This window comes from Trichosurus vulpecula, chromosome 5 (genome assembly GCF_011100635.1).
Source record: "Trichosurus vulpecula isolate mTriVul1 chromosome 5, mTriVul1.pri, whole genome shotgun sequence".
Classification (NCBI taxonomy): Eukaryota; Metazoa; Chordata; class Mammalia; order Diprotodontia; family Phalangeridae; genus Trichosurus; species Trichosurus vulpecula.
In genome coordinates this window covers 196,100,787-196,127,170 of record NC_050577.1, presented here as the reverse complement: position 1 = coordinate 196,127,170, position 26,384 = coordinate 196,100,787, and the positions used below count along the sequence as shown (strand labels likewise).

Below are 26,384 nucleotides of genomic sequence, written 5' to 3'. Positions count from 1 at the left end.
AGTTGGTTTGGTTTTTACTTTAAAAGGGTGAGGTAAGACGAAGAGGAAGAGCAAGCAAGGGGCCTGCATTGTTGGATGGAGTCATGTTTTTGTGGCCCTTCTCCATCATCCTGGCCCTTCGTCCCCCTCTTAGTCTCTCCTTTAGTCTCAGATAAAGCACACTGTGCCCCTCTCAAAACCTGTGAGAGGTTCAGCCCCTTTCCCCCAAGTCCATTTTAGAAAGAAAACAAAGCTTCACAAGGCCTTTAGTTGGCTTTAAAAAATGAAAGATATTGAGGTAAAAAATCAACAGCGGGTGGTGGGGAGATAGGAGGATGATGGGTAGGGAAGGCCGGGAAAGGGGAAGGTAGAGAAGAACCCTGGAGAACATGACTTGAAGAGAAATGGTGGCTTTCTTCCATGGGAGGAGCACCTTTCTGGTTTATTTGTCCTGTGTGGATAGCAGTGAGCTGCTGTCTTGCTTCCAAAATGATATCAGACCCTTTGGGTGCTACCTGGTAGAATGGAGGTCAGGGTAGCATCCACAGAGTAGGATCTGTGAGTTGATTTGATTCCTTTTCCCACACACAAGATTCAAGGATAGGCAGTGACAAATACCCTTTTCCCTTCTCCAGTTTTGCTATTTTTAAAGAAGGGGGCTTCAGTTTTACTATCACTCTTCTTCATGGAGCTAAAATATTTTTATTCTAGAATGGTACTAATCAAAAGAGGAGTGAGGTTGGTTCCCAACATCAAAAAGCTCCTATATCGATAATAATTTACACTGGAAACATCAATATTCTTACGGATGTCAGGCCCCCAATATGGTAGCAGCTTAGATCCTACTCCCAGCTTCCATCCTCTGTCTTTTTTCAGAGATTGCCTCCTTCTCTCCATGCCAGTGGCTCTTAGTGTACTTTTAAGCTGTTTAATTTGTACCAAGACCCAATTTTTCTCCAGAAGGCAAGCTACAATTCCCATTGTGTGAAGAATGGCAAATTCTGGAGAAAACAAGTTTGCTTTACTTACTTTGGGTTAAGTAAGGAGGGATCAAAGTACAAAGGACATCCCCCTCTCCTACTCACCCTATCATAAAGCTCTTCTTCACTTTGTCAATGTCCCACCTGCTTTTCCCTTCTTTGGTGACCCTGGGAACTAATTGTAAAGGACATCTGAGCTAAATCACAAGGAAAGGTTCTATAGGATCATGGCTACTTCCCACCACCCTTAACTTGCCTGGGAAGGTTTAATTTGGGCTTGTTCTTGTTTTTGCTTTGTTTTGTTTTGCCAGTAATGATCAGTACTGTCATATATCACAGGGGAAGCTTCTCTCATCTTTTCTGGTTAGCTGATTCACCATCCTTTTGCCTAGACTACCGAATATTTCTAAGTTGGAATTAACTTCTGAATGCATTGCTTGAGTCCATTCATAACCACACTTTCTCCCAACCCTTTCTGGATGGTGGCAGAATTTTTAAATAACATATAGTCATTATCATATAGAAGCCAAATATATCAATTGGCTGTGTTTGGTGATGTTGACACAAACAACATAATGAGTCAAGAATACTGCTTATGTGTCTATGCGCACAATAACAGAACAAAAATTATTTGAATCCCTCTTACCTCCATCATTGCCCAGGACACTACTATAGTTTCCTCTTCAGTTTTGAAGGGATATTCCCAGTGTTTCTGTCAATAACTTTCCCTGCATCACTCCACTAACCATAATCACATCAATATTTAATCAAGCTTCTTAGCTTATATATGTAACAAATATAGTCATCCTCTTTTCTTCTGCTATCTAGCAAATAGCCTAATAGAAGCACACATAGTCTAGGCAAAAAGAACTCGGTGAGAGCCCCTTCATAATTCACAATCAGTTCACCCATTCTGCCTTCTACTTCTTCACTTGAAGTCAAAATCATTGAGGGAAAGAGTTCTCTTCTTTGGCCCACATGACCATCTCTGACCTCTCCTTGTTTGACTCAAATGTATGTGCAAGGAGAACTATTCAGTCCATGCTGAGAGAGACCAGAGAAGGGCCATTGCTCTTTTCCCATCTATATGTACATACTTCCTTTTCCCACTGTGATACACCAAACTTGAATACCATATTTCAGTGCACTGCTAACAGGAGAAATGCTTGATGGATGAAGGAAGGAAGAGGGAACTGGGAAAGGAAGGATGAAAAAAAGATGTCACCAGTGCTGTCTTCAATGAAAATCAGGACTCCAGGATCCCACAAATAAATAAAGAACCAAGAGAGGAACAAATGGGAACCAAGTTCAATCCCCATCACCCTCTATGACACAGGTACCAAATGACCTCATACCCTCCCCCCACAGCCCCCAAAGTCCCCTTCCCAACTCTCCCACCCCCCTCCCCCACTCAGACATCAGATTCAATACTAGAAAGTTTCTCATAAACATGCCCATTGCTGGAGCCATTGAAAGCCCTGGGGTTTTTGTTGTTAGGCACACAGGGGTTGGACTGGTTTCCTATACAGATGTCCTTCTGGAAACGACCTGGCACAGCCGCATGAAGGGCCGAGACCACTGGCTTGTTGGTGACGATGGCCCGGAAGTCCGGCCTGGCTTTCGTTCCCCCCGCCACCGTGGGCTGCCTGAAGAAGTAGGATTTGCTGCCATGGAGCAAGCACTGGTCATCCCCAAAAGTGGGGATGAAAGGGTTTTGTGTGACCCGGTCGGGGTAGAGCGACTTGCTGAGCATGTAGCCACCACCGCCAGGATTGTTGTGGTGGTGGTGTCCGACAGTGGGCACTGAGGGCTTGTTGTTGGCAAAATTGGTCTCACCACTTGGCATCTCAAACATGTGGGCATAGGGGCTCCCTTCTAGGAAACGGCCTTTGTCCTTCAGGCTTACGCTTCGGGGGGCCAGAGCTGCTTCTTCTTTCTGCAAGTCCACGAAGGTGTCGTAGGAGTGCTGCCGGCGTAGCTTGTTCCGGTTCTTCTTCTGTGCCTTGGAATTTGATGGGCTCTGAGGGTACTTGGTGGTAGAGGCATTCGATGTCACTGCCACCGGGGCAGCGGGCTGATCGAGCTCTTGGAGGGAATTGTCCTCACTGATGTCGTAGAGATTGCCTGCTTTCTTGCAAGCCTCACACCGGATGCAGGCCTGCCTACTGGAGTTCTGCCCCACCACTGGTGTGGTATAGTTGTGTAGCTTAGAGGGGCAGCTGCGGCAGAAGTTACCGCCTGGTCTGTCTTCCCAATCGAGGTTAGTCAGATTCTTCTCCCACGGTGCTGGCACACCACTGACGACACCATGTTTGCGCTCATTGGCTCCGAAGTCACTGGTTCCATGCTTATGGTGAGATCTGTTGGCACAGGGACCACTCCCACTGACTGAATCACGCTTGAAGTCATCTCCCCGTTCCTTGTAGATATCCGTAAGATCCACATGCTCCCAATGAGGAGAGTTCTCCTTTGTTCGGAACTGGTCCAGATAGAAGTCCCGTAGCCCTTCTTTGTCCCTGAAGTAGCGCTTGTGGTCCGGGGATCGAGGTGGCCTCCGGCGATAGGCCAACTCAATCTCATCAAATTCTCGCCGTGACTTGGCTGAAGCTGGTCGCTTCTTCAAGCTGTCCTTATACTGCTGCTTCCTCCTCTTGGCAGCATTGCCTTCAATGTTTCCATAGGTTACTGTGTGAGTAGAAATATCTGAAACGTCTGAGCGGATCAGGTCATCATGGCCACCAAAACGGTCACTCTTGAAAGAGAACTTGCCATACAAATCACTTAGCTGGTTATGTTTGGTTGATGGCAGGCCAATATCTAATGGCTTCTTGCTGATTGACCTTGGCTGGGTGGTGAAGGGTGGGTTGTCACAGTCATAAAGCCCATCAATGGAGCTTGCACTGCCAATGCTGTGGGGCCGGTGGTGGTGGTGGTAGTGGTCCTGGTACATGTTGCTGTCCTTCAGCTGAAGGTTGCCAAAAGTTCGTTCTACCTCACTGATATAGTCACTGAAGAGATTCTCTTCACAGGGGGGATTGTTATAGGATTTACAGTCAGAATGTGTGAAGCTGCGGCGATGCTCAGAGATGTCATAGACAGATGACTCACGACGGATGAAATCCAGGGCACTCTGGGGGGATCCATTGACGCCAGACAGGTTAGCCATATTCTTGGCAGTACGAAGTAGGCGCAAGATATTAGAATGTGTATTGTTCATAGTGGCCGTGGGGGAATTCATCACTGACTGGCGCTCTTCAATAGCTACTCCATGAATGCAACTGTAAATACCCTAAAGTGGAAAGAAAAAAAAAGAGGAAAGCACAGATTAGGATTCTTGTGGTATTATTAATGTGAAGAAAGAGGGAAATAAATTAATCTATTGTATTTGAATGGTCAAGAGAACTTAAGGTATGAAATAAAGGAAATAGCAAATCTCTTGATTCATATTTTGAATTTAGCAAACATACTATGAAACCTCATATGTGGTGAACAGCTAATGCTACTATAACACCTGAGGATTTACAAAGCTCTTCATGTATATGAAAAAAAAAATGATCCTCACAGCAATTTTGTGAGGTCAGGGAGAGTCTAATGAGAAAAAAGCCCACATAGCCTGAGTAAATGAATTGAGGCTCAAGAACTAAGTGGTTCTGCCACTGGCACCATCATTGATTTGAATGGGTCCACCTCTAGTTTCTTTATTTCATTGGTTTTTTTTAAAGAGGACCCTGATATCAGCCTATATTACCAGTACGCTAACATTAATGAATAATAATACTACACATAATAACTTAACAGCTCTATTTGAGAAATGGATGGAGCCAAACCCAGCAGCATAAAACTCCAGGTTTCTCCAGCATATAGATTCTAAAGAGTTATTCAGAATCTAATGGTAGCCCTATCTAGGGTGGGGAAGGGGAAGAAGAAAAAAAGGAAAAAAAAAGAAACTGACATGGTAATTTTATTATCTATTTAAAGGAATAGGAAGATGTACATAATAGATTTTTCTGCAATCCTCTTTTTTTTTTTTGCTATTATAGTATGTAATGGAAATGCTTGTTTTATTCCATAAATTAAAAATAAAATTTTAAAAAGAGAATATGTTTTTAAGTTATGCGAGAGAAAAAGAGAACAATCTGTATGAAATTATTTATAGCTATATTATATATGTAATAATAAATATAAATAATTTATATCTATATATGTATATATACAGATATATACATATGTGCATGTATACATATACATACAAATAAACATATACACACATACACATACGTATACATATGCATATATATATGTATATACACACACACACATAATAAAAATCTGGCAATGACTGGCAAAAAGAAGCCCCAAATTTCAACTACCAGTCAATATCTGAGCTTGAAACATACAGAAAACTTAATTCTGGCAGAGAATAGGGAATTCAGGACTTAAAGGAGAACTTTCTCCTGCTACATCATTTAGATATACAAGGTGAATTGGGGAAAATATTAAGTATTATGTGTGATTAAGAATTTATTTTGCTGAATTCTCTCATTTACTCTCATCTTCCGACTTCCTCATAATGATTATGGGAAGGTCCTGTAATTTCCTCAACATAGTGACTCCTTTCACTAATTTTTAATGACATCTCTAGGTCTTAGTAGATAAGTTATCTGGAGTTGCCTAGCCTAGGGCACATGGAGGTCCAGTAACTTCCCCGTGATTGACAGCTAGAAAGTGTCAAAGGAAGGAATTGAACCCAGGTCTTTCAGATCTAGGACTCTAGTATACCATGGTGCTTTTATCACAGTGATTATTTATGTAGGGAAGCTGAGATTTTTCTCTTTACAAAGCAAAACAATCAGCCTTTGCTACTTACACACATGAATAATAAAGACTGGATTGTGAAGAACACTAATCTTGCCTCTTTAGCTTACCTTTTGATAGAGTCAAAATTCATTTAAAGCTAAGCTAAAAAGAATGTGAGGAATATCTAAGTGCATCTAAACCTTAAACTAGATAGTTGGATCTCAGTCCAATAAATCTAGTTTTTCCTAGATAACCTGTCCTATAGTTATAATGTACATGATATCTTTATTAATAAATCCTTATTGATTTTATGGCCATCACCCCACAGTACTATAGAAAATACAGAAAACATTTAGTCATGGCTCTAAGGGGCTTTACTGTTAAGTGGTGACACAAGATATTCACCAAAAAAATCAAAATAATGTATTTGTACTACTGCCCTGAGGGGGCATTTCAACGGGTTTGGATATTAGCCTAAGGGAAGATTTGTGTAGAGGAAATAGATTTGAATTATGTCTTCTTTATTTACTAGTGTGGGGGACAAAAGGGAGTAGATTCAGCAGAGTAGGGAGAATGGGGGTACTGTGGAGCTGAAGAACCAATGACAGGACAAGAAGTAGGGTTATAGGAATAGGTGTGTGTGTGTGTATGTGCATATCTATCTATCTATCTGGTTATAGGTAGGTGTGTGTGTGTATATGTGTGTGTGTGTGTATGGTTATAGGAATATGTGTGTATATATAAGTGCATATATGTGTATATATATAAGTATATACATTTTAGATATACACACATATATATTATATAAGTATATATATTTTAGATATATACACATGCATATACATATACACACATGCACACATATACACACATATATACGTGTGTGTGTGTGTGTGTGTGCATGTGTGTGTGTGTTTAAGCTAGTGTTACAGGACAGGAGAGCCAAGTGGTAGTTAGTTGATTAGATTGTATCAGAGTTTTTACTACAGTATTTAAGGAATGATATGGAGGTTTAATGGACAATGTATTTGAGTTAGTCAGGAAGACATGAATTCAAATCCTGCCTCAGGCACTTAGTAGCTATGTGACCCTAGGCAAGTCACTTGGCCTTTTCTTGCCCAAGTTTCTTCTTATCAAAATGAGGATAATAATACCATATTTAACTCACCCACCCAGGATTGTCAAGATGACAAAATTAGACAATATTTGTAAAGCCCTTTGCTACTTTAAAGCACTACCCAAAAGCTAGCTCTTGCTAGCTAGCTACCTAGTGGTGGTAAGAGTAGGAGCTGTAGCAATATTTCTATTGAATTGATCTTTACTGAATGGTAAAAAAGTATGTGGTGAAGACTGGCAGAGGCTAACAAACTCATTGTTGAAGCATAGTCTATGGTGTTGAGGCCTGGGAATCCTCCTCCCTCCTCCCTTTATATTATCATACTGATGCCTGAGTTGATCTGTTATTCTCAGTCTAGAGTCATGTTGCTCCAGGATCAATATACACTGTGCACAAAAATCGTGGAACTTGGCAAAGATAAAAGCTGTGATCAGCCTCAGCTTAGCACTACAAATCTGAATGACTTAGATAAGTCTACTACTTATTTCTCAACTCTTCAGAATACCCAGAAGTGGATACATAACAAACAGGACATGGGGGAAGATACTGAGGCCACATATGTAGAAGTGAGTTTAGCTTCATTGGAGAAAAGGGAAGCAATATAATATGAGCAGTAGGTAAGATTAGTATGTTTCTTTCCTAGACTTTTTGTCAATTCTTTTCTTGATTATGATAAAGATACCAAATTCCTTTCTACTACTGGTTTTTTAAAGGAGTAAGAATATTTTCACTTGCATTGATTTGCATGGTTGGTGTTACCATCTTCAAGATGACCTTGGTGAAACAAAAAGCCATAGCTACAGAAGTCACCAAAGGAAACAAGAGACTGAATCTACTATGAGATCTATCTTCAAATGTTACCAAATAACCTCAACACATTGATGGCTAAAGAAGAAATAAAGAATTGCCTTTTTTTTTCTTTTAAATCATTGAGTCCTGAAGAAAGTGACTTATCAAAACTATTTGAGAAAAAAAATCATCGTGGGAAATGGGCTGGGAGAAAGCTGGGCACCCGAAACCGGCGGAGATCCCCAGGACTCCCAACACAGGACGGCAGTCTGTGGAGGCGACGAGAGGCAGCGCAACGCCACCCATGAAACACCGTCTCCAGAAGTTTGCAGCCCAAACGTATTAAGCGCGGTGGCTTCTTGAACTTCCTGGAGTTCTTGATGTCCAGGTAAATAGCTCTAATCCCTCCCCTCCCCACCCAGAGAATCCCTGGGCGAGGGGGGGGGGGGGGGAAGAATGCTGGAACTGAGCAGAAAGTAGTGGGGCTTCAGCGGTTAAATAGCAGAAGTTCATTAGTCCCAGAGGGGCAGAGTCAGCAGGGGTCAACGCCAGGAGCCCAGACATAACCTTGCTCCCCCAGGGGAAGTGCCAGACATCAGCTGAAACAACAAACAGCTGAGACCATTGCTGAAAAGCAAGTGCTGGAGAGCACCCACAGGGAGTGAGATGCCAGGGAGCCAGACCTCTCCCCCACACCTCAGGAAACTGAAGGTTATAATTCTAGACTCACAACCCACAGAATAAGAAAGCTGGGACAAAAAGCCCTGAGGCCCACAGATAGAAATTCGTTGTAAAGCCAGCAAAAGGCAAACCAACATGAAGAAGAACACAAAAAAAACCGAGGAGAAAAAAATCATTCTGCTTATGAAGCCTCTACTTGAATAACTTGAGGCCTGAACCTTAAGAATAAAGGGGTTTTAATTGTTCTACTTTGGGTTTGTGTCTCTTGGCTGTGTTTATAGCTTTGTGATCAGAATCACAGGACACATCTATTAATTTTCTAAGCCTACTGAGGGCACTCACTGAATACCCCTTCATATGTTTCTAGTACTAGAACTAGGAAGAAGAAGAAAACAATCCAAATTAAAGAATGATATGAAAGGTCAATGCCCCATTTCCCTCTCCCCAATTAATTCTTTTTCTAAATTCAATTGCTGACATTAAAGAAGTTTTTCAAATACGAGGATCTTATGTACTGGGGCTGCATTCCTTTGGTCCTGTTACCTACAATCAATGTTTAAAACATGGTGTTGTATGAGTGGCATCTAAGGACAGGGATCCATGCCTTCATTGTTGGTTTTCCATGACAGAGTGAGAAAAACAGGCCATGGTGAACATAATTTGGCAGACACTTAACAAATCTGTGGACTAGTAATGATAGCTGACAGAGATAGTACTTTAAAGGTCTGGAAAGTACTTTACATACATTATCTCATTTGAGACACACAACAACCGTATGAGATGGGTTCCATTAGGAGTATGCTGGGAAATATTTTAGAACCAGCCTTCTGGGGAAAAAAAAATGTATACACATACTTTCAAGTTAAATGTGCATTACTACCAATTTCTCCACCATTTTCTTAAATCTACAAAATCAACAGAAAACTTAAGCCCTGATTTATGGCATTGCTGATTTGCAAGTTGTAAATGCTTCCACTAAAAATTTAACAATCATTTCTAGCTAATATGAGTAGTCTCTAGTACAGCCCTGAGTGCTATTTTAATCTCCATTTTAGAGATGAGAAAACTGAGCCTGAGAGAGGTTAAGTGATTTGCCTAGAATCAGATAGCTGGTCAGTATCTAAAAACAGGATTCAAACGCAGGTTTTTCTGGCTCCAGGTCTTGCACTCTATTCTTTATCATGGTGTTTTACTGCATCAATTAATGATGACAAAAGAAGTTTGGGAAAATGTCAAGCCATTTTCCATTTTTCATTCCCTCAGTCCTAATTGAAGTCAAGTCTCAAAATATCACAAAGAAAAAAGAATTATGCCCGTTGTCTAAGTTAATTCAAAATGAGGGCATGAAAAATTCCAGAGATCTTTGTATGATGAGTTTTCTCGTACTTTAGCAAAGGTACTAGCTGGAGGTCATGAACTACCAATCATTTACCCTCCTTACACAATAGTACACTCAAATTTCCCATATAAAGCCACAAGGTGATGGAGAAAAGCACTTACTCTGCTTATGGAGAAGACCATTCCAGGCTTGCCAGAGCAGACTCCCATAAAGCAGTGGCGGAACTGCCAATAGAAAAGGTGTTCACAGATGAATGTGATGAGACTGAGGGCCATGGCTGCCCCCAGCATATAGAAGACACCTGCCATGTTGTCAATATCCAGCTGGCTGCTCATGACCTCATTCTTTTCATTGTGGCAAATGCCAGTAAGCCAGAGAGCTTCCAGTTCTTCCATCTCCCCTAGAGACAAGCAGAGATGGGGATTAGGGAGTGGGAGCAAAGGAAAGAGATTGTGAGAAAACAAAGAATTAGAGGGTGGAGGAAAAATAAAACTTTGAAGAAATATTATAAAACAAAATCAAATCCAGAGAGAGAGAGAAAATGAGCAGAGGTTTGTTTTTCTTATAATATATTCATTCATCCATGTATGTATTTATTAAATATTGATCACCCATTGTATACAAAGCAGTAAATACAAAAGTGTATAAGTTAGAGTCTCAGCTTTTCAGAAGCATAAAATTTAGGAGGGGAGATAAGACATATACAGGAATAACTACAATGCAAGTCAGTAAATTACAATAGGGAAGGAATGGTCACTCCCAGCTGGAGGTAGCATTTAAGCTATGAGGTGAAGGATAGATATGTGTGTGGGGGTGGGGAGTGGGGGGGGGAGAGAGAGAGAGACAGAGAGAGAGACAGAGACAGAGACAGAGAGAGACAGAGAGATGGATGAAGATGGGGAGTAGGGAGGATATTCTGAACAGAGGGAATAGCATGAGAAAAGGTAGAGAAGTGGAAAAAAGAAAAGCATGTCTGGGAGTCAATGAGTTGACCAGTTTATCTGGAGTGGGTAGTTTGTGTAGAGAAGTAAGAGAGGGTAATAATGGGAAAGGCTGGTAAAGACCAGCTTTTATAGGGTTTTGAATGCTGTGTTACAACATTTGGACTGTCTTCTCTAGGCAATAATATCACCAATGTTTAAGAATTCTTAACCTGGTAGTGGTGAATAGGATAGAGTATGAGGGAAGGAATGGAAGCCAGAGTCTATTTAAGAGGTCATCACCTCTTATATCCCAGCCTAAGATAAGTAAACCCTACAAACAAGGGTTATGGCATTAGTAATAGAAGTGAAGAGATCAATGTGAGAATAATTGTAGAAATGGAATCAATAGGACTTGATGATTAACTGGATGTGAGAGAAGGCAGAAGAGTCAAGAGTAGTTGTAAGGTTTCCAGTCTGGATGAATGGGAGAATAGCAATATCCTTAGGGTAACTGGTTTGATGTGAATCAAAGAAGCACCAAATCTCAGAGTTGTAAAGAACCTTAGAGATCATCTTGTCCAATTTCCCTCTCAATTCATGAGTCCTCTCTAAAATGTCCTTGACAGGTAGACATACAGCATATGCTCATTACTGTTTTTTTTTCCTTTTAAAATGTTATAATGCTTTAATTGTCCCTTCCCCATACTCCTCCTCCTGATTGAATCTTCATTTGGAACAAATAAATAAAGTCAAGGGAATGAACAGGAGAGCACATTCCTTTGTAAAGCAGCCCATTCTGCTGCTGAACACTAAAAGTATGTGGAAATTCTTCCCAATATTGTACTGAAATCTGTCTTGCTATTATTTCCACTCAGTGTTTTTATCTCTGCTCTCTGGAGATGATTAATTCAGTTGTAAATCTATAGAGTTTAAGTGTTGGCAGGACATCCAAGTGAAGATATCTAGCAGGAGCTTGGAGATGTGAGGTCACAGGCCAGAGAATGAAGTCAAACATACATTTCAGAAACATTCTGTTTGAGGCAACAGTTTTTCCTTTATCTAAAAATGCTGATCAAGTTGGATTCATCCCAATTCTCTTTTAGGAGAGGAATAAAAAGGAAAAAAGGGAAGAGCTCTCAAGAAAATTTTAGGCTTACTGCTTTTGTAGTAAAAACATACACTTTAGGGATAAAGGTGAACCAGCATTGAAAAAATGTGACCACCAAATTCAGCCCTACTCCATCTCAACACTTTTCAAATAAAACTCTTGCGTGTTTTATTCCTCATATAGTAAATACAAAAAACATACGGAAAAGATGAGAGGTGACTTGAAATACACTCTAACTCTGGCCCATGTAGCAAAGTCCTAAGTAATTTCATGAGCTTGTTCTATCACCCGTAGTCTGGTTAAACACTTGATCTTTGAGCTGTCTAATTTGACCTAGCATTTCTGAATTTTCTGCTAATCACTATAGCACTACTGCAAGCCCCTTATACATAGGGATTCTTTTATTACCTTTAAATGACAGCTTATTCTATGATGCAATTAGAAAAGCATTGATACAAAAAAAAAAGACAAAATCCAGGTTGATCCTCCTCCCTCCAATAATGTTCAAATCTATTTTTATTCATTTCTTAGTTCAAACTTTGGTTCTTGTAACTACTGATGTCACTTGGAGAATGGTGATCCAGGTAGATTCTTAAAAGGCTGCTTTTCTGACTCTTGTCAGCACAAATAAACAAGACAGGTCCTCCTATAAACAGGACAGTTACCTACTATAGCCACGTTTTTGGTTTTGACTCTAAAGATCTCGCTCAGTATATACAATGTTTTTCCACAGCTGAATATGCAACCACAATCTATGAGAAGTCATAGACATTTTCCACTATTGTGAAATATCCAGAATGGGCAGGACAGATAGCAAGGAAAGTTGAGATCTGATTGGCCATAATGTATGTGTCAATAGGTACTTTCCTATCTCCTAACTCACCATCTCCAAAGAGCTGTAGAATGGCGAGATCCACCTGGCGCTTCCATCCGGAATCCTTCTGGATGGCAATGCCATAGCCAGTAGAGGCAAATACCTTTCCACTGCCAATAGTCACCAGTTTGCAACCCTCATCTCTGCCTGCCATATAGTTCAGGACTGCGGCATCATAAATGAAGGCATCCAGCTTCCTGAGCGGGGTAGAGAACAAAGAAAACCCAAAAGCAAAATTTCAGTACAGAGTTCCAAAAGAATTTAAATTAATGTGACTGTGGAACTATCTTCCTGACTATACAAGGTTCCAGGTAATGCCATATGGAAAAAAACAATTTTGTGAAACTAAGGCTTGGTCTTTTCCCAGATATAGATGGTAAAATGATGTGGACAGTTTGTTTGTTTTTTTAAAGAAGAAACACACATTAGCAACCTATGGGGAAAAAAAGTGCTCAAAATCACAAATAATCAGTGAAATAAAAATTAAAACAATTCTGAGGATGTTTATATCCATCAAATTGGCAAAAGGGATAAATACGGAAAAATCCAATGTGAGCAATCTTGTGGGAAAATAGGCATACTAATTCACTGCTGGTGGATCTGTGACATAGTCCAACCATCAGGGAAGCAATATGGAATTGTATTATTTACAAAAATTTTAAAAAGTATTCATCTTTGATCCAGAAATTCCACTACTAGATTTATTAATGCTCTTCCCCTCAAAAGAGGAAGTCATCATGGATAGAGAAAAATATTACAATGGCACTATTCCTAATGGGAAAAAATGGAAACAAAATATGTCCCTGATAATTAGAAAATGACTGTCAGAAATATGGTATGTGCATGTATGGAGCATTAGTAAGCCACATATAAAACAACAAAATGTGAAAAATTCAAAGAAATACAGGCAAATTATTAACCAATGTCAAATAAAAAGAGCAGATCTAAAAAAAAATACAATAAAATGAATACATACATATAAAGATATCAAAGCAACAAATCACAAGTTAAATTCAATGGACAATGCGGGAACTAGCATACTAAAGTTAACAGTCTTCCATTCTTTCAAGAAAAGATAAATTACAAAAAAATACGGGGGCATATATATGATGATCAGTCATAAACACTAGTGTTGATTTGCTTATTGGTTACAGTAAATAGACTTTGTGGTTTGTTTAGTGTTTATGTTAAGTAGCAAAATTTAACAACTTTTGTAAAAAAAAAAAGTAAGGCTCATGTTGGGCCTTTGCCAGAAAAAACAAATTTTAATCCCTATCCTTTTGTTAAAAATACAACACAACAAAACAAAACAGGATATTAGAGCTAGGAGAGAGAATGTCTGTATGAACATGTGTAAATCTCAGTACTCCAGGCAATTTTTTTAAGCTTACATTTTGCTGATGAGCTGTGGACTTGTATTAATGAAAAGAGTTTTTGGCAATCTACAAGCATTAATTAAGCAACTCAAGACAAAAGTGCCATAGACAACAGTGAAAAGACCTACCATCAAAGAGCTTACAGTCTAGAGAGGGAGATAATATTTACATATAAAGGTATAGTAACAGTATTCACAAAATAGATTCAGTATGTGTGTGTGTGTGTGTGTGTTTATGTTTGTGAGAAACAGCACACAGAATTCTGTTTCCACAAAAAGATACACCAGCAAGGTTACTGGAACAGGACAAGGAACGATCTGTAAAACCATAAAGATATTCATAGTTAAACTGAATGGTTGAAACAGAAACTGTTCAGGAACTAGACTGATTGAAACTGAACTTGTGGTTAAACCACAATATGATAATAAATGGATATGGAGAATAAAAGGAGAGGAAATGGGTTGATGAAATTGTAGAAAATTGACTGCTAAACTCTGCAGTCTCTGCAGTATCTTTGTAGGACACTGACTTTGAAAGCTTGTATTAAAGTTTTCCTGGCTTCATCAATGAGTGATGTTCTTTCTAGAGTGAGCACTTTTCTCACATGTTTGGTGGGGAGGCCACTAGTTGCTGTCTATCATGTAACAAATAAGGTTGACTTTAGGACCATCCACAAAATTCCTCCTAATCTGTGTTATCCCAAAACTAGGTCCAGTGGGAGAGAGTGTCAATGTGGTTGTGCATAAACAAATAGATGCATTAGTAGAACTATATCAGCAATAATTAAGAAATAGATCAGGAATAACAAACTGTCATGAGAAGCTGAAATGGGAACTCAACCAATACATTTATGATTGTGCCTGATAAAATTGCTACTATCTTCTCAAGGTTGCCTCTCCTAGCCCAGTCCCCCATCCCTACCACCTCCAAAGCCTATGTCCCATGATCATCTTTTGCCCCTCTTAGTGATGAAGTATTCATTTTATAATTAATAGCTATACTACTTCTCCCCTATATATGCATTTGTACTATTTTTCTTCCCTTCTCCCTGGCTATCATAAGGTAATCTCTAAAAAAAAATGGAAGAAAATAAATGTCTCCCACAGCTGCTGCCAATTCTAAGCTAAAACCTCTTAGGAGGAGGAAATAATTATATCTTATTAAATGTAAATTTTTAGCACCCCATAGGGTATTCCAGTATGCCAATTAAAGTCAATAAATGTTAGTTAAGTATCTATTATATGCAAAACACTGTACCAAGCATTCAAAAGAGATAAACAATTTAAATAGAAAATCATTTATTTTAGAAATTTTAGAAATAAAATTGCTATGAAGGACTCTGAGCTTAGAGTTCTTACCCTGTCTTCAGAGAGAGCAGTGCATCATCCACACCCCTCTGGTTGAATTTTCCCATGTAGGTATGCATTTCAAGATAATTATTGCGAATGTTCCTCTCTGTGCTACCATTGGGCACAGTTCCAAAGCGGAAGGGGGGTGAGAAGTCATTCGGTCTCTGGAACTGGAGAAAGAACAAAGAAGAAAAATTTGAGAGACTGTGAAGAAAAATGATTACTTATGTATTTACAGTGAAGAATATTTGGATGAAATTTGCCACAACATATTGTTTCTGTTTAGAAATGACAATAGATATCTGAAAATAGAATTTAATTAAGTAAACCAACACTTGTTAAATGCCAATGATGTGCCAAGTAATGTAGCAGGTAGGCACAGTGATTTTAATACTTGACGCCAATGATTTATTTTCCTTTTCTTATCAGCTCCCATGGATTCAATTTATATATAAAGCAAAAAGGGAATATAAATGGAGAGAAGAAGATTTATGACAGAGCATTGGAGGACACACATGGTTAGTGGGTATAACTTTAATGAAGAAGACTGAGAAAGAATGGTCAGATAGGTAGGAGGAAAACTAGGAGAGAACAGTGTCATGAAAACCTAGAGAAAAGAGAATAACAAGGAGAAGATGATCTATAGTGTGATAATCATTTAAGATCGTTTGAACCCCAGTAAAGGACCAAAGCCTGAACTAATCAACCAGACATTCTTTGCTTTGCTCCAATAATGCCCTTTCCTGTGTCAGCAGCTATAGGAGCATTCTTCCTGTTTGTAACCTCTAAAGGACAGGATGTCTAGGACCAGACACTGTCTTGAATAGTGGGACTTTTCTTATCTTGGTATCCTATAGACATATGCTGTACAGGGGAAACACAGATATCCTGGTATCATGATTTCAATAGACACTTTCTCAATTGTCTTGTCTTATTGTATTTACAACTTATTCCACTAAAAACTCCCTATCTCATGATATAGTTAAACACATATGGAGACCATAAATCTGAGGGGCATAGACATCCTGAGTTGGGATTGTCCCAAAACATATAAAAAAGCTTGTCATTCTTTTATCAGACAGTCAGACTTTATCTGACTTCGTGCATGCATGCATGTATTTCGCTAGCTTTAAGGGAATAGAACAATATGAGTTTATATATCACTCAGCCTGTTTGCCTCTTTTAACCAAACTTTCAGATTGACAAATGTCAATATATATTTTTAAAAACTTAAACCTCCTTGCTTCAGTGGTGATCTAAATAATGAAAGAAATGTCTACCCTATAACCAGCTAGCAGAACAATTTTCAAGTATAATTTTGAGAATGCCGTTTGCCTCCACCACAACTTATAGGGCTACTGATCATCCATTGACTAAAAAATGTTTCTCACTGATGGATTGTCACTCATAATTCATCATCTTCTTTTCTGATTACTCTTCTACACAATCTCTGCCTTGGTTTGCTATTTCCTTCATATATAATTTGCTAATAAATTGCAGTGCACAATTATTAAGCATACATTAGATGGATAGGTGCTAGGAGAGATATAGAATTTAGCTAGGACATACTTCCTTCCCTCGTGTAGCATACAATCTTATAGACACATACCATGAGCTATAATATATAATATTACATGACAAGTGCAAAAGAGAATGTGCAAAACAAAATGCTACGTTAAGTCACAAGAAAAAAGTCATGACTAGCTTAGGGGCACGGGGAGGATTTTATTGAGGAGGCGGTATTTGAATTTTGCTCTAAAGATAGGTAAGAATTTGACAGGTGAAGAGGGAGAAAAGGCATTCCAGGCATGAGCCATAAAAAGATACATAGAGTCAGAAGAGCCCAGGGTGTGTTAGTGGAACAAGGACTAATTTATGGTTTTTAAAATTTACATTAATGATCATTGATTTTCTCTCCCACCAGCCCTCTCCCCTTAAAATTAACACAAATGTAAACCCCGTGTTAAAAATATGCATAGTCAAGTGAAACAAATTCTTTTTTTGGCCATATACAAAAATGTGTCTCATTTGGCAATCTGAATCAATCATTTGTCTGTCAGGAGGCAAATAACATGCTTTATCATCAGTTCTCTGGAAACAGAGTGGTTTATTGCATTGATCAGAGTCTTTAAGTCTCTCAAAGTTATTTGCATGTTGTTTCTTTATACCTTACTCCTCTCCATGTAATCTATAGTACAATGACACTGGCCTCCTTGTCATTTCTCAAATGCAATACTCCATCTTCAGACTCTGGGCTTCTTCATTGGCTGTTACCCAGGCCTGAAATTCTCTCCATCCTCATCTCCACCTTCCAGTATCCTTGATTCTCTTCAAGTCTCAAAGAAAATCTCAAATTGTTCAAGAAGTCTTTTTTTCCTGACTCCGTCCAACTGTATGTCTTGTTTCTACATAGTTCTTTGCATGTGATCTTTCCCATTAGACTATGAGCTACTTGAGAGGAGGGACTATTGAAGAAGGAGGGTCTGACTTTCTTTGTATCTCTAGCACTTAGCACAGTAGGTGCTTTATAAATGCTTAATGATTTGACTCATCTTTACATTGTTATTTTTATAGTATATATAAGTTGTCCTCCCGATTCTCCTTACTTTATTCTTTATCATTTCATACAAATCTTCCAAGATTCTTTAAAACCAAACCATCCCTTTCATCATTTCTTACTGTTCAGCAGTATTGTTAAATTCAATATATCATAAAATTATTACATTCCATTCATCCATTTTTCAATTGATGGGCACCTCCTTAGTTTCTAATTCTCCACCACTAAATAAAAAATAGTTGCAGTATATCTTTTACACATGATTCTTTTTCCTCTTTCTTTGATCTCTTTGAAGTAAAGACCTAGGAGTGGTATTGCTGGGTCAAAGAGTATGCACAGTTTAGTGACTTTCTGGGCATCGTTTCAAATTGCTTTCCAGAATGGCTGAACCAATTCTTACATCCACTAACAGTGTTTTTTTTTTTCCTTTTTTTCATAGCCCCTCTTGTTATTTGTCATTTTGTTTTCTTTTGGTCATTTTTTGGCCAATCTGAAGAGCATAAGATGGAACATTAGGGTTGTTTCAATTTGCATTTGTCAAATTATTATTTACTTAGAACTTTTTTTTCATATGTTCGTTGATAGCTTGAATTTCTTCCTTTGAAAACTGCCTAGTCATATCCTTTGTCAATTTATCAACTGGTGAATGGCTTTTATTCTTATGAATTTCATTGGTTCCCTATGTCTTAGAAATTAGATGCTTATCCAAAAATTATTTTAAGAATTTTTTATAGTTACCTGTATTCTTTCTATTTGCATTGGTTCTGTTTGTACAAAACTTTTTGTTATTTTATGTAATCAAAACTTTCCATTTTATCCTCTATGATTCTCTCTCTGTCTCTGTCTCTCTGTCTCTGTCTCTCTCTCTCTGTCTCTGTCTCTCTCTCTCTCTCCATGTCTCTCTCTGTCTCTTTTTTGGTCATGGACACTTCCACTATTCATTGATATGAAACAAAATTGCCTTCCAACAAGGTCTAATTTAGTTGGATCATGGATTCCATTTAATAGAGTAATATGAGATAGTGCTGATAAGGTAGTGTGGTGTCATTTTATATAGCCTTGAATGCCAGACAAAAATTTGAACTCTCCTTTCTGGCAGCAGAAACCACTGAAAGTTTTTGAAAAGAAGAGCATATATTAGCACCTTGGGTTGAAGTAGTCTGTAAATGTATGCTTCAGTTATTTTAATGTACATGCTTATTCTAACTCCTTGTCCTAGATTATGAACTTCTTGAAGGCAGGGACTGAATCCAGTGTGGTTTCTAGTACATCATTCATGCACTCTTTCTTCAATAACAAAAATTCAAACCATCAGAGAGCTAGAGCTGGAAGGGATCTCAGAGGCCATCTTGCCCACCTCCCTTAATTTATAAAGGAGGAAATTATGAAGTTACATGACCTGTCCAAGTGACAGGTAGTATTGAACCCTAATTTTAATTGTGAACCCCCAAACCCCAAACCAGAGTTTGTTCTAAGAAAGAGACAAAGAATTAGGTCAGGTCCTCATTTTTATTTCTCTCAAGCTGGCTTGACATGCATTGCATGGGAGTTCAGTGCAAAACCGGGTCCGCCAAAGGGGCCAGTTCAGAACTAGCTCTATTTGGGATTTGGGGATACAAGGTTATATGCACTTTGAAGAGTAAGTGTTCCCAAGGGTTGCCAATCTACTCTGAATGGTCAGAACACTGGGAGATGGGCCATATTAAAATGAGGTCTTAATACCTTTTCAACAAGGGCTGATATCATCCACCATCATTCTATCTTCAGAAGAAATACTTGTTCCATCAGTTAACCCCCTCATCCTGCCAAACCACTCCCAGTCTTGGAGTATCTGGGCAGAAAGATCTATATCCACCTAAACCTGGGCAGATTAAATCAATTCAGGCTTGGGTTGGAGTTTGACCAGGATAAGAAGAATCAATACAATCTCATCATCAGTAATGGCCTTCTAAAGGAGACACTGAATTTGTAAGAGGGAAGGGGCTGGGAGAAAACTCTGAGTCTCCAAGATACTGATTACTACCAGAGGCAAAATTTGAACTGGGATCTTTGACTTCAGATCCATTGTTTTATGCAATGTACCACCTTGTCTCACACCATTGTTACACTTAGATAACAAAAGCATTTAGTACTATTCACTGATTCTTGTTTAAAAGTATTATATAGTTACTTTAAAATGGCCTGTGTTAGAGTGATGTCCACAGCAATAAAGGGCTTCTGCAGGTTAAGATATTTCCTTCCATGTAGAACAACGCTTGAATTTAAAGTACTATTAAATTAATTTTAAAATTGTTTCTGTCAGACTTGTACCTAAAAAAACAGAGTACGGTACTAATATTTTTTTTCTTCCACACTAAAATAGTGATCTAGGCATAGAATCTAGGGTGGAAATTGTAGAGATGAATTTATGACATTAAAACACTTAACATAATCATCAAGATTTTCCTAAGACTGAGAGATCTTTTCCCTTACTTTGTATCTCAAAAGTGCAGTTAATTCAGTCTGACCAAACCGGAATTAGAAGTGCATATCAGGGGGGTGGAACAGGCAGTCTCGAAGCCACATTTGGCCCTCTAAGTCCTGACCTGGAGAGCCATACGTGGCCTTGAGGACCTAGGGGGCCACATGTGGTCTCGAGGCCACAGGTTCCCCACTCTTGGCATATGCCTTCCCCTCACCCCAACAATGTAAATCACCACTTTAAATAACAGTTACAACAGCAAGAGCAGCAGCAACAACAATAACAAATCAAGAAGTGGCACCAGAACTTTAAAATGTTCAATCTTGAACCTCAGGACCAACTTTACGAGCCACCTGACATTGCTAATCATGTGCTTCTGCAAATCTGTGGGAAAGAATGAAAAAAAATGATCTTCCAAACCCCTTGATGATTACAAGAAATGCCCTAGTAATAAAACTTACCCCACAGTGTGAAGTATTAAATGTCACTTATTTAACCCGGAGCAGCGATCAATGCTCTCTGGGGCTTTGGGAAACAATAAAAATTAGCACTGCCAAGGACTAGGCTGGCTAAAAATCCACCAACTAAGGAAGACCCTGAGAAGCAACTTTAACATAACAAAACAAAACCCAGCATGGGGGAGAAGGTTTGGTAAACAGAATTATTCTTCTTAAAAATGGATAAAATTACAAAGCACCCCTAGCTGACTGTCTTTTGTCCATTACAGGAGAAAAATAAAAACGACTCTCTTTTGCCTGGAACATTTGTTTTTCTCTGAGTCAAAGCCCAGGGAATTAGCCAAGACCATAACTGCTTCATGAAGGTGAGAAAGAGAAGGAAAAATAATTGAATAGCCAGAAGAGGCTAGAATTCCACCCAGAAATTCATTCTGAGACATATAAACTGAAGCCGAAGGAGTTTAAAGGATTGGTTCAAAGTCACACAGGTAGAGTGAAATGAACAGAACCAGGAGAACAGCAATATTGTGTGATGATCAACTATGGTTGACTTAGCTCTTCTTAGCAATTCAATGATCTAAGACAACTTCGAAAGACTCATAATGGAAAATGCTATCCACATCCAGAGAAAGAACAATGGAATCTGAATGCAGATCGAAGCAGACTATTTTCACTTTTTTTTCTTTCTCATGGCCTTTCCTTTTTGTTCTGATTCTTCTTTCACAATATGACTACTGTGGACATATGTTTAATGCGATTATACAAGTATAACCTATATCAAATTGCATGCTATCTTGGGGAGGGGAAGGGAAAAGAGAAGGAGAGAAAAAAAAATTAGAAGTCAAAATCTTACAAAAATGAATGTTGAAAACTATCTTTACATGTAATTGGGGGAAAATTATCATTAGTGCAAAAAAACCCAAACAAAGTCACACAGCTAACTACTACCTGACATGGGACTAGAATTCAGTTCTTTTAATTCTCAGTCCAATATTTGTGCTTCACTGTTCTCTCTGAAATACTAATAGAGCTCCCCCTGCTCAGTTGAGCAACTGAAGCCACATGGTAAATTAGGGCTGGATAACGTGTGTAAGCACATAGGTCTACTGCCCTTTCACAAAGGAGTGCTACCTGCCAAATTCCTCCCTTTGGAATCTAACACACATTTTATAGCAATTACTATAAGCACATACTTTTGCAAGGGTCAGACATTCACAGAATGTTAAGAGAACTGTAATCTCACTTCATCCTCCTGGCAGACAGTAGGGAATAGGAATTCAAGGCTCTGAGGTATTCACATACCCCAAGACAGCACCATGTTGCCCTAAAGGTGAATCAGTATTGCCAATCATCCAAAGGAAAAGAAGTCCATAGATCCGTAACAAGGAGTCCATACAACCAAAATAACTTGTCTGTAACAGAGACGGGTGTCAAATAGTGCATGTCTCTTTCCGCTTGTCACTCCTTTCTCCATACACAAAATCAAATCCATTGTAACTCTGGTTGGGGAGAAAGGCAAAGAATCTGTTCTCTCTCTCTTTCTCTCCCTCTCTGTCTCTCTGTCTCTCTCTCTCTGTCTCTGTCTCTGTCTCTCTCTCTCTCTGTCTCTCTCTCTCTCTCTCTCTCTCTTTCTCTCTCTTTCCCTCCCTCCCTTCCTGCCTCCTTCCCTCTCCTTTCCTTCCTTCCTTCCTTCCTTCCTTCCTTCCTTCCTTCTTCCCTTCCTTCTTTCCTTCCTTCCTTCCTTCTTCCCTTCCTTCCTTCCTTCCTTCCTTCTTCCCTTCCTTCCTTCCTTCTTCCCTTCCTTCCTTCCTTCTTCCCTTCCTTCCTTCCTTCTTCCCTTCCTTCCTTCCTTCCTTGTTCCCTTCCTTCCTTCTTTCCTTCCTTCCTTCTTCCCTCCCTCCCTCCCTTCCTCACTCCCTCCCTTCCTTCCTTCCTGTCTCACTTACTGCCTAACTTCCTGCCTATCTACCTTCCACTCATATTTATTGGGGTCCTTACCATCCTATGCTAAGTACTGTTCTAGGAACTGTGAGGAGCTCAAAGAAGCGTGATTGTAAGTCCTGCCCTAAGTTGGGGATAGGGGTTTGAGGAGGAGGAGGCTCCAAGTCCTGTTTAAGGCACAATTCATTGACTTTGTGAGACCCTTAGCAGGCCAGAGGGCAGGACTGGGTCTTTTTTAGAAAGTCGGTTGCTTGGGAATACAGCCCCAAAACAATAGTCAGTTCCTAGTAAGGCTAAACATCAACAAGAGACTAACTGGCATGAATTCGACAGTCAACAGGTACCATGAAATAAAGCTGAAAAGGACATTGAAGAGAGTTCAAAAGGGCATAGGTTAGGGCTTGGCTTTATCAGTGGAAAGAAATGAACTTGCAGAGCCTGGGTAGAGCCCACTCAGCAGGAGCGTGATAGTTTTATTTCAGTATTTAATAGATTATCTTGTAGAAGAGGGATGTTATTTTGTGGGGCACCAGAGGGCAGAATTAGTAGCAGTTCTTGCAACTGAAGCTTGATCTCAGAAAAAACTTGCTAGCAATTAGAGATATCTGAGAGCTGGGCTACCTCATGAGCTGGTGAGTTCTCCCCTTTTTAAGACTTTCATACAGAGGCTAGATGACCACTTGTTGGGTATGCTTTTCATTTATGCATTAGATTCGATGGCCTCTGAGATCTCTTCTAACTTTTAAAATAATCTTACAAGCATGCAGCAAATAGGTATAATGCATAGTGCTATGTAGATGGACTAGACAGTGTGAGTTCAAGATGGGGTGGGGAGAAGCCACTTCTAGTTTAAATAGTCATAGGAAGTTAGATTGATTTTTCATAATCTGGGTTTGGGATGGAGGAGGATATAGTGGCCTGTTATCATTTATAATAGTAATATTGGTGAGAATGTTTATTCTTTTAAAGCCTTCCCTCCACCCAAGTATTTGATATCATTTTTGGGGAGGCACAAGAAGATATGAGTCCTCTAAAGTTAAAAAGCTGGGGAATCAGTTTGAATCAAAGCAAAATGTAACATCTTAAAAAAAAAGGTTAAGCCATCTCCAAAGTCTTTGTTCTGACCGCTAGACTATACTACTTCATCCTTAGGGAGTCATACAATCCTAATGAGGTTAATTAGAATCAGATGATATAAATGTCGGTTGGCATGAGAAAGTTGATCAATCAAAGAAAGGGCTACTAAGACACGCCTTCTTGAGCAGTAAGAGTTCCTCTAAGAACACATTCTTTTCACTCAGTCTTAGTCAAATCAGAATGCACAGATGAGAACTAACTAACAGTGTGACCTTGTAGAGACTGAATATTGTACATCCTGTATGAAGAGAATCTTTATGAGATACAGAATCGAAAGGCTTTTGTCTTCAAAGCTTGACAATGCCATAATAAATATTCATTCCCTTACTCCTGGTTTTACATTTGAATTACAACAAAAGAATCAATGCAGTAAGCCGCTCAGCCCTCCTTGGGACCCACTGGCTGAGAAAACAGGCAATTCTTTGGCCTGTGCTATTACTTATGAGGAGTTGGTAAAACATTGGAGCCCTATTGAGACCGTGTTTCTACTAAAAGGATGCACCCTTTCATTATTATGTATATCTTATATTTATATTATTTTTACTATTCACATCTCTTTCTTCCCACTTTTTATTAAATCCCATTCATGGATAATATCATCTCATTCGGAGTCAGCTACATGGCAAAATGAATAGAGAGCTGGACCTGGAGCTAGGAAGACCTGACTTCAAATCTGCCCTCAGAGGCTTACTAGCTGTCTGGTCCTGGGCAAGTCACTTAACCTGTCTGCCTCAGTTTGTTCTTCTGTAAAATTGAGATGACAGTAGCACCTACCCCTCAGGGTTGTTGTGAAGACAAAATAAAATAATATTTGTAAAACACTTTGCAAACTCTAAAGTATCAAATACATGTTAGCTATTATTTGTACCATTTGATCTTCATACAGTACTTACAAATTAGGCAGAAAAAGAATCATAATTCCCTTTTTACAGATGTGGCACAGAGTAGTTAGGTAAGTAGCCATAGGTAACACAGTAAAGTTTTGGTAGATCTAAAACTAGAATGAAGCTCTTCCTATTCCAATATACTTTCCCTCATATACTAGTTTCTTTTGTTGGTGTTTTTCAATAATTTTTATTTTTACATTTAAGTTTTATTTTTCTCAATTACATGTAAACAAACATTTTTAACATTCAATTTTTTAAAAAAAATTGGGCTCCATATTCTCTATTTCCCTTCCTTCTTCCTTATTAGAGAAAAAAAAGCACTTTTATATAGATTTTACAGGTGTGGTCATACAGAACCTTTCCATATTAGCTATATTGCAAAAGAAAGGACAAACCAAAAAAACCCCAAGAACAATAAAGAAAGTTTAAAAAGTATGCTTCAATGTGCATTCAGACTCCATCAGTCCTTTCTCTGAAAATGGATAGCATTTTTTTGTCATAAGTTCTTTGGAATAGTCTTGGATCATGTATTGCTGAGAAAAATGAAGTCATTCACAATGTTGTTGTTACTGTGTACAGTGTGTTCTTGGTTCTGCTCACTTTGTATCATTTCATGTAAGAGCAGAATTTGTATTCTGAAAGACCTGGGTTCAAGTCCTGTCTCTGACACATACTGCTTGTGAGACATATCCAAATAGGCAAATCGTTTAATTTCTAAGTCTTGAATTTTCATCTTTAAAAAAGTCGATCAGTCATTTTTCAGTCATGTCCAACTCTTCATGACCCCATTTGGGGTTTTCTCGGCAAAGACAGTAGAGTAGTTTGTCATTTCCTTCCCTAGCTCATTTTGCAGGTGAAGAACTGGGGCAAACAGAGCTAAGTGACTTGCCCAGGATCGCGCAGCTCCCAAGTGTCTGAGGCCAGATATGAACTCAAGAACAGGAGTCTTTCTGACCTCAGGCACACTTCACTGGCCTTTTAAAAAGGTTAACAGATGACAATACTCATCATAACTGTTTTATAGAGTTGTGAGGCTCAAATGGGATTAATATATTTAAAGTGCTTTCTAGATTTTAAAGTACTACGTAAATGTCAGTTATTAAAATTCATTAAAGGAGATAATGCGTATAGTTATATGGACTTTGGCTGGGCTAGGGCTGATGTATAGAGAATAACATACTTATACTACAGTGACCTGGGCAGAGGAACATAATCATACCAACACAGAAGGGACATAAATAATGAAATTATACACATTAAGTGAGTGCTTTGGAGATATTTCATTTAAAAATATCCATTCATTCTGGTCAAGTCCTTGAGTTTATCTTGCTCTCAATAAGATAAAAGAACAGATTCTAAGATGTAGTTGTAGTATAATATGCAATTAATTTCTCCCCTTGGCACCCAGGAGTATGCTATCTACACCTAGCTGTAGTCTAAAAATGAGCCGGCTTCCACTGGAAGAAATGCTGCAGACTTCTTGGGCATGATTTGTCCTTATAGATCTCTTAGGTCACACTCCATGTGTGAAAAGTCTAACACACATTCTGCATGTGAAAAGACATTAATAGTCACTGGCAAACAGAAGGTGAAGAGCTTACCCTAAGGAATCATCTGCGGATATGGTTTCT

At 38.9% G+C, this 26,384-nt stretch overlaps 1 protein-coding gene across 1 annotated transcript in view; it reads right to left on the bottom strand.

Annotated features, from left to right (window-relative positions):
* Window positions 1–253: 253 nt before the first annotated feature.
* The window catches only part of GRIN2B (glutamate ionotropic receptor NMDA type subunit 2B), a 103,386-nt gene continuing 77,255 nt past the window's right edge, over window positions 254–26,384 (bottom strand). The window contains exons 9-12 of the mRNA XM_036760674.1: window positions 15,322–15,482; window positions 12,597–12,784; window positions 9,844–10,082; window positions 254–4,248 (exon numbers count right to left, since the gene is read on the bottom strand). Coding sequence (XP_036616569.1) covers window positions 2,371–4,248; window positions 9,844–10,082; window positions 12,597–12,784; window positions 15,322–15,482 — 2,466 coding nt within the window. The 3' untranslated portion in view covers window positions 254–2,370. The remainder of the gene's footprint in view (window positions 4,249–9,843; window positions 10,083–12,596; window positions 12,785–15,321; window positions 15,483–26,384) is intronic.